This window comes from Ptychodera flava, chromosome 5, assembly GCF_041260155.1.
Source record: "Ptychodera flava strain L36383 chromosome 5, AS_Pfla_20210202, whole genome shotgun sequence".
Lineage (NCBI taxonomy): Eukaryota > Metazoa > Hemichordata > Enteropneusta > Ptychoderidae > Ptychodera > Ptychodera flava.
Window position 1 is genome coordinate 10,447,754 of NC_091932.1, and position 12,550 is coordinate 10,460,303.

The following is a 12,550-nucleotide window of genomic DNA, read 5'->3' on the forward strand; positions in this document are numbered from 1 at the left end:
CCGTCGATGAGCTGTTCAGGTTCCTACGCTGTTGGAATGTTGGGAAATGTTGGAAAATCTGTTTAAGAGAATGTGTCGTCACCTATCCTGGACGCATATCACGTTCTAGTCACCCGTCATTGTTGCAAAGCTGAAGACGACACTACGGTCACATGACCGGGCATTTTTCCAAATTTGGTCAGAACTATTTCCCTATGGAAATAGCTTTTCAAAAAATACCCTCTGACGTCACTTTTGTCGATCTGGTGGGGACTAGTCGTATCTATTTTCTCGTCACGTGACGTATTCTGGCGAATCGCGACACGGAATGAGCATGTGGCGTGTTATAATACCAATTATTACAAAAATACCGCAAAGGATGCACTAGGACATTGGCGCAGCGTATCGCCCGATGCGAAGCGGAGGGCGATGCACGGCGCCAATGACCTCGTGCATCCTTTGCGGTATTTTTGTAATAACCTTATTATTATACATCTTACATTCCTGATCGGGGCATCAAAATGTCGGAGTAGTGACCGTTTCGTGCAATGTCAACAATTTTTCTTCCGATTTTATCGCGCCAGTGTGGAACGCTACCTCGCTACGCGCTTCTGCAAGTTTTGGAGTGTGTGCACTACACAGAACAGTACAGAGCGCGCGCGAGACTTGTTCTGGCACTCGTCCAAGGGGTCCCTTGAAACCGTTCTACAGTGAACGCGCAGATACAGCCGCAGGGAATGGGGCGCCTTGAAACCGTGCCGTACGGAACGGGCGCGAGTTCCGTACGGCTTTTTTAGCGCACGCTAAATTCTATTGTTCTCGATGGTAGATGTATAATAATACCAATTATTACATATGTTCCACAGTTTACTTACATCGAAGCGCGCGCGTACTACCGGTATTTGCACTGCAGTACAATACCAAAAACATTATGCCACTTCTTTATGTTAATGAGTATTTACCAGTTTTGACCCGAGACTATTTTTGTTTGTAAACACAAAAATTTTTGTCTACTCTGGCAGTAGACCGTATACACGTCTAGTCTTATCAGTAGTCTGTCTTTTACTCTGCGTCGTGTGCTCAATTAAACTACTGTCAGAATATACAATGTCCTTCTTTGTTCTTGCGTTTTGGTTAGTGATTATCCTGAGGTCTGCAAATGTTGCGTAACAGCTCCTTGCTCCTTGTTTTGTCACTTTAAAATGAGACAGGTCAAAGGTACAATTGTTTTACACAACTTCATAACAGTAAAAAAGGATACAGTAATTCATGTCATACTGTATTATTTCATGCGTCCAGTTGTGTCTGATAAATGTCAATACATGTCGAGTCATCAGCAGTCAATTTCAATGCTTGGTAACTAAGTTTGTAATTTTTGTCAAACTCAAAATCTGTACAAGTCATTTGCATATGACACGTCATTCCTTCCATTCAGGTGTCACATTAGCATGTCAAGTTGTTCTGCTGAGTAAATGCTAAAATTTGCTAGTCTGTTTACAGGATATCCAACATTCTGTGCAGCGAACTACTATTAATGAACCTGTTGTAAGACATGTGAGCACATTCAGTTCACATGTGGTTTATCAATTACAGAGAACACCACATTAACCCGTCAAGCCATTTAGCAAAATGCCTAGTGAGACAGGGAGTCATTTGGCCAGATAACAAATAAATTGGCGATCAACTTCACTGGTTGGGTACAGCAATTGCAAACACTAAAATCAGCGGGTAATCTCAATCGGTGTCAATTGTGAATTATTCTTCTGTTATGTTTCTATAATTTGCACCGGTTACTGTAAATCTTCATTCTAGTAATTCGCCAAATTTCAACATTTCGCCACTTGGGCTTGAATTCCCACGATTTACCGGAGGTGTAATTCTTCAAAATTGGCGGCAAATTTACATTTTCAAGTCTCTTCTGTTTAAATTCAATGGCAACGCCATTCCAGGCACCCGCATGTCTCGTGAATTCCTATGATTATGCATGAAATGTCTCACGCAAGGTTGGACAATAGAAAGACAATGTAGTCGAACTTTTATCAGAACTGTAGCTGTTAAGTATCGCTTTTCATATTTTCACAGCTTGGATTTAAAACAATGGTGTTGTGACATGTCTCATGCATACTATGTATTAATCATTGTGAAACAAGCGTTGGCAAGTTTGCTTGTCGACAAAGTATTGTAAATTTGGGGGTCGGACTTTGGGAGCCTTGGAGTGAGCATATCTCCAGGCTCTCGGAGCTAAGAGTTGCCCCAGGCAGCCATCAGGCTGACCTGGGGAAATAAAGTTTCGAGCGCAACGTTAATTCCTGTGTCGCCTGATCTATATATTTACTCCATCTACGCGTGGTCAGAAGTTCCCCTTAATCCTGATTCGGAACTGCTAGAACATTTCATTACAATTTGACATGGTGGAGAACTAAAACCCGGTTGCAATATCGACCAATTGTGGTGTTTGGTCGAGCCTCGAGCTGCAAATCGAGTCGTTCTGCCAAAATCTGAGCTGCATGATTCCCCGAAAACAAAGAAAACGAAGACTCTCACAGCAAAGCTGAATGGAATTTCCCGATAGAACGGCGAGAAGCGAGTCGCTCCCGGACACCTGAGTGAAATTCCCCGGATGACATAAAGGATGGACAATGCAGAATTCAGACCGAAAAAAATTACAGAAGAAGATGGTATTTACAGAGGCAAGCTGAATCATTCAACCCAAGGAAGCTAGCGAAGAGCACGTCAAGGTAGATCAACCATGAGAAGATAACAGTATTAACATTTTGAAGGGTGAGCAGATTCGAGATTTGTCGAAGTTGAACAAGAGAACTGTGTATGATCGTTGGAACTGCGTGTTTTGTCTGCGAACTGAATTTGACAATTGTTCGAGGGGTTTTTGTGGTCAAATAGTTAGTATAGTAGACTCGCTTTAATTCCAAATATTGGTATTGTTCAACAGAGAAATCTAATTATTTATTCTCGTTTGTCTTTATTTTATACGAAGCCTCATCTACGCGGGTTGGTTTGGGGGGGTTGGGGGGTTGGGAGTGGTTTTTTTTTTATTAAGTGAAGATAATTATAGAGCTACGAGAATTACCGACGCTGCAGTGCTACGCGTAAGACGTCTCCGATACGAAGGGTTGTGGGGTTGGAGAGTTGAATAGTTAGTTTTTAAATTTGAACATCGTCAATATGGTAATCGAAATTGTTCTAGAAACGGATCTCACTGGGAGAAACTTTTGATCACAAACATAACCGCGGACATTGCCCGATACAGCTTGTATACATCTGCTATCAGCACTGCAACACATACATTATTCGATTATTTTCAAATAACGATGTCATGTTTCTAATTACAAACAAAAAATTGTACTTTCCACTTTATGTTCTTCTGAAATTCTGTACTTTCCTTGTGTATTTTGTGTAAATGTAATATTTTTGTATTCTATCCATATTTGAGACACCTTTTATAAGGCTTGAGGGCAAGCCTTTGTGGGAGAAAGAACGATGTCATGTTTCTATAATTTGCACCGGTTACTGTAAATCTTCATTCTAGTAATTCGCCAAATTTCAACATTTCGCCACTTGGGCTTGAATTCCCACGATTTACCGGAGGTGTAATTCTTCAAAATTGGCGGCAATTTACATTTTCAAGTCTCTTCTGTTTAAATTCAATGGCAACGCCATTCCAGGCACCCGCATGTCTCGTGAATTCCTATGATTATGCATGAAATGTCTCACGCAAGGTTGGACAATAGAAAGACAATGTAGTCGAACTTTTATCAGAACTGTAGCTGTTAAGTATCGCTTTTCATATTTTCACAGCTTGGATTTAAAACAATGGTGTTGTGACATGTCTCATGCATACTATGTATTAATCATTGTGAAACAAGCGTTGGCAAGTTTGCTTGTCGACAAAGTATTGTAAATTTGGGGGTCGGACTTTGGGAGCCTTGGAGTGAGCATATCTCCAGGCTCTCGGAGCTAAGAGTTGCCCCAGGCAGCCATCAGGCTGACCTGGGGAAATAAAGTTTCGAGCGCAACGTTAATTCCTGTGTCGCCTGATCTATATATTTACTCCATCTACGCGTGGTCAGAAGTTCCCCTTAATCCTGATTCGGAACTGCTAGAACATTCCCTTACAATTTGTCACTTCATTCGATTCAGTTTATTTTCTAAGATACACCATGAGAGAAACGGTTTGTACCACTGTGCGATGTTTAAGTAGCCTGTAGTATCAGTATCAATTTTATGGCCAGAGTTGGGCTTCCTGCTGACTTTTGTATTACAATCGCTGTACCAGACCACTGAAGTTGACCGCCAATTTACTTGTTATTTGGCCAAATGACTCTCTGTTTTACAAGGCATTTTGCTAAATGGCTTGACGGGCATTCCCCATGAGTTACATTAGGAACCTGCTTAAAATGGTGCAAAATGCAAATTACATTGAAAATTCCACCCACACTGTCATACAAATCACAAACCTGTCACGCTCTCTCTGTAGATCATAGATCTTTTTAGGCCAAAAATAATAATAGGTTTGTTTCTGGTCATTGACATGTGGCAAAAATAATGCGGCGACGCGATTTTTTTAATTTTTTTTTTTTGGAGGGGGTGGAATTTGATACATTTTCCCTTTTTCCATATGGGCAAATGAAAAACAGGAAAAAAAAGAGTTGACGCGCACACTCTGAAATGATGCACACAATGACCAGAAACAAATCATTTTTTTGCCTTATCTTGCAGTAAACCCAATTATTTGGACTTCAGGGGAAGCTGCCATTTTAAATTGACCCAGCTGGTAATGCACAGACATATCAAAATGCTTGTGTAGCTGCATATCTGTGTACATGTAGATGTATGTAGGCCATGCCAAGTAGGAACTAGTCGAGAGAATGGAATCAAATCATAACTTCTGTTGTGTTTGAAAGTGATATGACGCAAACTTGAAGCTTGCCTTAGAATTTAGAGGTGAAGGGTAAATGGATGCCATTTCTAGTCTGTGTAATTATCAGTCTTGTCTTACAAGAAGTCAATAATTCTTTTCCTCACAGGTAAAGTCCTCAGCTGTGTATCCTTAGAGGATAGCTTCCACTTTCTTGCAGACTTCATGCTCTAAAAGGCCTTGTGTGATTCCTGTGAACACAATGCTAATACTTTCTTGTACAGTGATCTCAAACAGCCCTGAAAAGTCTTTGGTGAATTAAAGTCATTTGGCTACAGGATAAAAAGTAACAAAAGTTTTTCTGAGCAGACAAAAAGCAATTAGGTTTTCTTTAGTATAATACCACCTCTATAGTTAGCCAAAGGTTTTAGAGAACACTGAATGCTGTCAAATGTACTGGCACATGTCTTGCGTCATGTGTCTATTGGTCTTCCCAAATTACTCATTTTAATACCCATATTGTATTAATTTCTTTCTTTCTTTTTTTTTTTTTCAGTAAATATCCATTGTTTTTTTTTTGTTTTTTTTTTTTTAAATATGTTTATTTACTGTTTAATAAAGTTACAATATCTCGTATACATTCATTAATTGTACAAGTACAAACGCCATTTCAAAAATTCGCTACACTATAATAATCAGCAAAGCGTATGACTAGAGCTAGCAATGCTCCTATTACTGCAATATTTTTTTCCAAAGTGTATAAAATTTTTTGTATCTGTTGCATTTGTGAGTTGAATAAATAAACTGTAAATATTTATAAAAAATGTCGTATGACAAGACAGATTTCATGCTTCCACTGTTATTTCTAGAATTAGCCCAAGCAGCAAAAATACAATATTTTGCAATTGTAATTAAAGATTGACAAATCTGACTAGGGAGGATTCCTGAAGAGGTTTATACCCTAATACAATGATATGGAAATCCACATCTATATGGATGCAAAGTTTACTTAGAAGACCTTTGATATGTTCCCAGAAATTTCCGAGCTTTTTACAATATAAAAACATATGTTCGTAGGAATCAGATACTTTAATTTCTACACATTTCTTTAATTTCTTTCTTTTGGTATTTGGGATAGGTGCATATTTGCTGTTGGCAAGGTGTATGTGTGTGTCTATATCTATCTATCATATATATATATATATATATATATATATATATATATATATATATATATATATATATATATATATATATATATATATATATATATATATATATATATATGCATGGTTTTGTGTGTGTCTATTTATGGCAACACCATGGAACTATTCCTCCTGATTTTTTCTTGATTTGGCTGATAAATTGTCATTATTGAAAAACCTGAATGTTATTCACAAGATATCTACAAAACCCTTGATTTGAAGGATTTAGCTGTATTTCCATTCTTCCTGTACAGCTTGTTGAAGTGATTAACAGAATAACAGCTTCCCCTGTGACAAGTCCGCTGATGAAATTTGTGACTGGCTTAGAAGTGCTACTACTGAAGGCTCAGATATGATCCCTGAACAGAAAGATACGATAAGGAACCCCTCACTGGCGTGAACAGTTACAAATGTGCATCTGCCCACAGATACAGCTACTCACACCAAATGAAACTCAAAATTTATGCACATTGATGCCATGCTTAAATGTACTTACTACAATTGATTAGTTTGCAAATAACTTTTTACTTCATTTGTACAGTGAAAGTGAAAAAGTGACACATTTACTGTCACATGATCATTATGTAAACAATTATTACATGTGTTAGTCACCTTAAAGGCGGAGCCTCCCTTTAAAAGGACGGGAAGCTATGACGGCGTTCATTGTGTAAGTGGACACCGAACAGGCAACACGCGGGCACACGCTCCAGAAAATGCCACTTTTTTAGTTTTTTCCAGCCGCAAAAACACAGACAGACTGTAAGGCTGTCAGCGCTAAGCTGCTGCCGATCAATCTCTGTGGTTATATTCAAAGTCTTCCGCGACAGGAAGACAATATTTTAGGAAATTCGAGCGTTTGTGGTTGGGAATCATGACCGTTGGCGATTTGAACCGACCGTCAATCAAACGCTTGTATAAACTCTGTTTGCAGGATTAGCGAAAGGTGACAAAAGGTTGAGATCAGTTTGTGTAATTAATGTTATAGAAATCAAACATCGTCCTGGCCAAGTGTTTGACTGGGAGGAGAACTCCATTAATGCGAGAACCTGGGATTGAAAAGTGCGGTTTTAACAAAATGTTTTGCTGTAGTATGGAAAATGAGTACCCATTTAAAAATTCACCAAATTGCTCAAATTATAATTTTGTAGACTTTTACTGACGCAAGTTTGTTTTGTGACTGTTTAGCTGTTGGTCCTCATGTATGGACATGGTAGTGTACAGATACATGTACAGCCTCAAAGTTTGCAAGAAGTGGTACGTACCTGTATCAACTTATAGGATATCATCTGAACCCTTCAAATGAAGAGAATGAAGATGATACCGACATAGAGTGTGATTCAGTTGCTATGCCACCAAATGATGAAGAGAGTGATTACAAGATGGAGCCTGGTTTGAATAAGTTTGTAACTAATCTGCATCAGTTCATAGAAGGATCAAGTGTCGGAGAGTTCTCTGTGAGACTTCAGATGTTGATGACATTTCACTGTCAAGTTATCCACGCTGCTGAAACACCTGAACAAGGTAAGTATTAGAATACTTTGAATTCAGTATAACATAATGTAAACCTGTGTCAGGACTCTATGTACATGTAGATGTATCAAAGAATAAAGTTTCAACAGACCTTCATACATCTATTGTAATGACACCCGAGGCTACTCATAAACAATCTGCCTTCTATCTTTCTATTGAGTTGATAGATCTCCATAACAGAAAACCAGGGAAGATAAATATCTTGATACCTCAGTTGTATAACGTTTTTGCTGCACAAACATAACCAACTGCAGAAATTTGTGTCTTTGATGTTTCATGGCCATGAAAACGCACTAACGTTGGCAAGTAATATATAAAATTTGTGCGATGTCATATTTTCTTTGCTAAAGTGAAAAACTTTTGCTTTGCATATAACGGTCCAATGATAAAAACAAATGAGTTGTGCTGTAAAAGATTGTAAACTCCAATAGATGTCAACTATTCAATCTGTTATATTGCAACAAATATTTGTATTTGACAAAATTTGAGATGTGCATATACAAATATATGAAAATTGCTTTTCAAGCGACTGAACAAGGAATGCATCATTTTCTGTGAGTCATGCCATTGTCTTATTACATAGGTAAAGTGATGACTATACTATGGAATGTTCACCAGTACTATAAGCAATGCTTGCCAGAAGTAGAGGGAAAACTTTAGGAGCTGAAGAAACCCATTGAGAAAGAACTCAAGGGTACAAAGCTGAAACTATAGGTGATTTCCTTACTGTTTTTGCTTTGTATATTAATTTCAAATTCTTGTTCTACCCTTAAAAGCATGTTGACACAACACATTTTATCTATACACGTGAAATGTGATTTTTTACATTCAAATTCTAGTCTGGACCAGAACTCTCTTGTCAGCAGTCACAATGCAGTTTACTCATGTGCAGGCTGAGTTGATGCTTTGAAAAGTAGAACAAAAAACTGTAATTGACATTTAAATACAAAAAATAGTCCAAAAATCACCAAATGCTGCAGCCACAGGTTCTTTATAACCAACAAGGCAACAACAGGGTTGTCAGCACCTCAACAACTCAATTATCATGAGTTCTAATCAACAACAAGCTATCTTTTGACAAAATAACATTGCATGTTCCTCATGATGAAATAGGTACTACCTCTTCCCTTTGATTATTTCTTCTCAAATGAAATGATTTTCTTAGATGTCGCCATTGGTGTACATGTATTTCCATGTGCATATAGTCAGTATATTTACTTTAATTTTCAGCAAAATATTTTAGAAAATAACAATGTTGCCAATCAAAAAGACCCAGAGCAAGATGATTTAGCATGTTCAGATAAAGATAAAAATATTTGCAATATCATTTTCAAGACACACAGCATGCACACTGGTCTGACTCTCCACCTGCACCAAGTTAAACATGAACATGCAGAGTGCTGTGTGCACTCCAATATTCCAAATCCTGGAGTTTGCAGTGTTACAAGGCAAGTAATAGGAGCAAATGAATAAAATACGTAAAATATTTCAAAAGTGAGTGATTGGTGGTTTAAAATCTTGGTGTTTTTCTCATCATCCTTTTCTTTTCTCGTTCAAAGGCTTTGTCAAGATTCATCGCTGGAGTAATATGAATTTCTGGGCAATGAAGCAGTATGTGGAAAAGTCGCACAGAACGCTGCACAAGTATAATAAAACGTTTGAGGTATGTCAGCGGGAAGAATTCTTTTTAAGAAGTCTCTAATGATTGACAGATGCTTATGATGAAATCACTATCAAAACGATTTCAAGTACGGTTGTATCTTGATTTTTTGAATGACCAGGGGACTGACCAATTGGCATATCTGAGAGATGCTAAACTATCCTATTCATATTTAGTTCTCTATTTTTAAGTAAACATTGTTAACGTTTGTAACCATCATTTGAGCATCTCCTGTAATTTTATGTTGACAATGAGACTACTTTGGGATATGTGATAACAGATCGCCACTCTGTTGTGTACACTCCGGCTTCACTTACTAGGAAGCATCAACTTTTGAATTGAACTATGAAAAATACATTGTGAAGGAATACAATAAAATGACATGAAAGACTGAGGGAATGAATGGATAATGAGGTGAATGATACATTGATATACTGTTCAACAGGCAGGTGGCTCACGAGTGTGAACATTTGAGCTAATGATAGCTCATAACTCCACTAATATGCAAGCCACACTAATAAAAATCTAATCAGTTCTTGCAATTAGCATACAATACCTGTCCACCAAATTTGACTTGAATTCGTTCAGCCATTTTAGAGTTATCGTGTAATCAGACAGACAGGTAGACACACACACAAGGACAGACAGACAGACATTGCTACGACATTAGCTCATGTGTGATAAAAATCAGTCTGATCGGAGAAGATGTACTTCTAAGACAGTGTTTTGCTTCAAGTAATCCGGAATAGGAGCAATGAATTTTCTAGGAGCGACAGTTTCTCACAATACTTTGAACATATTCTGATCGGAGCTTTCAGTTATTATGAAGGGGTGGGCCGGAGGAAATTGAGGGTGGTCCATCATGTGAAATATGACCCTCCCCTGATGACCCGTGCCCCCTTCCAAAAAAAAAAAAAAAATCAAAACTTAGAAATGTGTGTAGCCTTGATAAATTGATTGACTTTGTTGTACAACAGGTAAAGATAAACGAGGCATTTGAAGATTTAGTCCGTTTAGTTTTGTAAAAAACATAATTCATAGTTTTCTCATTGACTACCATGTATGATTTTCGATGGAATTCCAAAATTAAGTTTCTTGTACACATATGCACTTGTAACACCCGTATTCAAATCAATTATAATTATGTCAGTTATCCAATGTCTATAAGTGCACAGATATTGTTAGTTTTATATTTGGAATATATCCAAACTTTTCTCATAGCCTCCCATGCATAGCAGATCAACATTTTCCGTGAAATTCCAAAATCAAATTACTTGTGCACATATACACTTGTACCAGTCCTATTCTAATCAAGTACATTTATATCAGTTATCAAACGTCTATAGATGTACAAATATTGCTAGTTTTATACTGGAAAAAATATTCATAGTATTCTCATAGCCGATCATGTGTTCTGAGTCAACATGTTCGATGGAATCCAAATATACAATTTTTGTACACACATTGCAACTAAGTCTTTCTACTTCCCACTTCAAGCAAAGTACATTAACATCACTTACAAAACATGTATAAAAGTACAGATATGTTTGCTTTAAAGGGGAATGTTATTAACAGTTTGCCCAATCGACTACAATGTATTATGATTTGATTATTTTGGACAAATCACTACATGGGCCATATCTCGGGTTCAACGAGTTGCGCAAAAAATGCTGACCCTCCCGAAAAGGCACGTGTGAAATGTCATGACCCTTCAAAGCCACTTGCGCGAAAAATCATGCATTCCCAAAAAACACCAGCCTTTCCCCTTGTAATTTCTGTCCAGTCTGTCACACAACTCGTTCAGATTTTTCATTCAACATATACTTAGCAATGTAAAATGTAACCCTCCCCAGGGCTAAGTTCATAAAATATCACCCTTCCCCAGGGCAAGTTTGTAAAATGTGACCATCACATAATTTCTCCGACCGATCCCCTCATAATATCTGAAGGCTCCCTAATGGTGATAGACCACCGCACGGCGAAATCCAAGGCACAAGGACACTGACCACAGGAAAACTTTTATCATGCAAAGCTCATAAACATAAAGTGCGAGGGTGTTCAGTAATGGATATGAAACCTCCCCGGCTATAGTACAACTAACATATTTCGGGAAGTAATTACTGAGCAATGCATGTGTGTGCACGCGCAAGATGCGCAAAATTTCCTGAATTAACTGTCGTCATCACCCTTGTTCTTAAATTATATATTGTTGGTATTGTGTAAGAGCAAAAATATGCTTAACTCTGTGATGCATCTTTATAAATCGTATACACATTGGGGCCTCATCTAACTGACGCGGTGTTCTTACATGTCAAATAATATTTTGTTAGGCTTGACTTGTATAAATTACTCTCCTGGGAAATTCGTTTTCGACAGCGAGCTCATCCTTTAATTCCAAACTTCGCTTGCTTGCCTTCTCTCATCATTACCACTGTGTGAAAACGTGTTTTGTTGAAAGAACCTTAATTGGCTCTCCAGCGCGAAGCTTTCAATATCAAGCACTCACAATTGTTGTCTTTCAAAGACTCTATCGTAGAATATATAATTAAAGTACCTATGAGAATACAGCAATTTTCAAAACAAACGATCAGATTGGTTGATTGTCGTTTTCAATTCTAAGCAAGTAGGTGAATGTTTTATTTAAGGGCATAGCCCTGTGTTTTCTCAGGGAATAAGAAACTCTGCATGTACGGGTTTGTTGGTGCTTAAATAAGTAATCAAATCGGTGTGGAAAAGCTGGACAGCAGAAGAATCTGCCATTTGACGGTCCGGTAAAAAGAACAATCGAGGTGACCTGGTATTGATAAATATGCTTGTGTCGTCGGTATTTTTATGGCAGTTCTATCTGAATGTCTACGGTAGGTGATCGTATAAATCATAAACCGCACGGTGGCAATATTGAAACTTAATGGCAAAATAGACATGTAGATGATCAACGGATGATACACGACGGATGATACACGATATACAGTCAAATGTACCAAATCTGTATGAAAAATATATTGCAAAGTAATAATATAGCTCCCAAATACATTTGTCATTACGTTTAAGAATAGTATATAGGATATGTCCGTTAGGTTTATGCTGTAGTTTATTAACTTTGTGCAAGAATATACCTTTCTATTTCTGAAAGCAGCGGTAATGACAATTACTTCATTCTGTTTGCCTTCAATTTACTAGACACAAGTGGCCTTATATTCTAAACCTTGAGATAATTTCTCATAAGGGATGTAGTTACAGGGAAACGTGCAGAACGAACAGTTTATGTACAAAAAATTTTTTAATTCACTGGAGCCATGG

The 12,550-nt window shown here is 37.6% G+C and overlaps 1 protein-coding gene and 1 long non-coding RNA gene across 2 annotated transcripts in view; both read left to right on the forward strand.

Moving 5' to 3' along the window:
• Positions 1–7,177: 7,177 nt before the first annotated feature.
• Positions 7,178–9,649, forward strand: LOC139132477 (uncharacterized). The gene is made up of 3 exons (XR_011552316.1): positions 7,178–7,581; positions 8,174–8,304; positions 9,150–9,649. It is a non-coding gene; the product is annotated as an uncharacterized lncRNA (long non-coding RNA).
• Positions 9,650–11,916: 2,267 nt separating this feature from the next.
• The window catches only part of LOC139132984 (uncharacterized), a 65,171-nt gene continuing 64,537 nt past the window's right edge, over positions 11,917–12,550 (forward strand). The window contains exon 1 of the mRNA XM_070699329.1: positions 11,917–12,108. Coding sequence (XP_070555430.1) covers positions 12,060–12,108 — 49 coding nt within the window. The 5' untranslated portion in view covers positions 11,917–12,059. The remainder of the gene's footprint in view (positions 12,109–12,550) is intronic.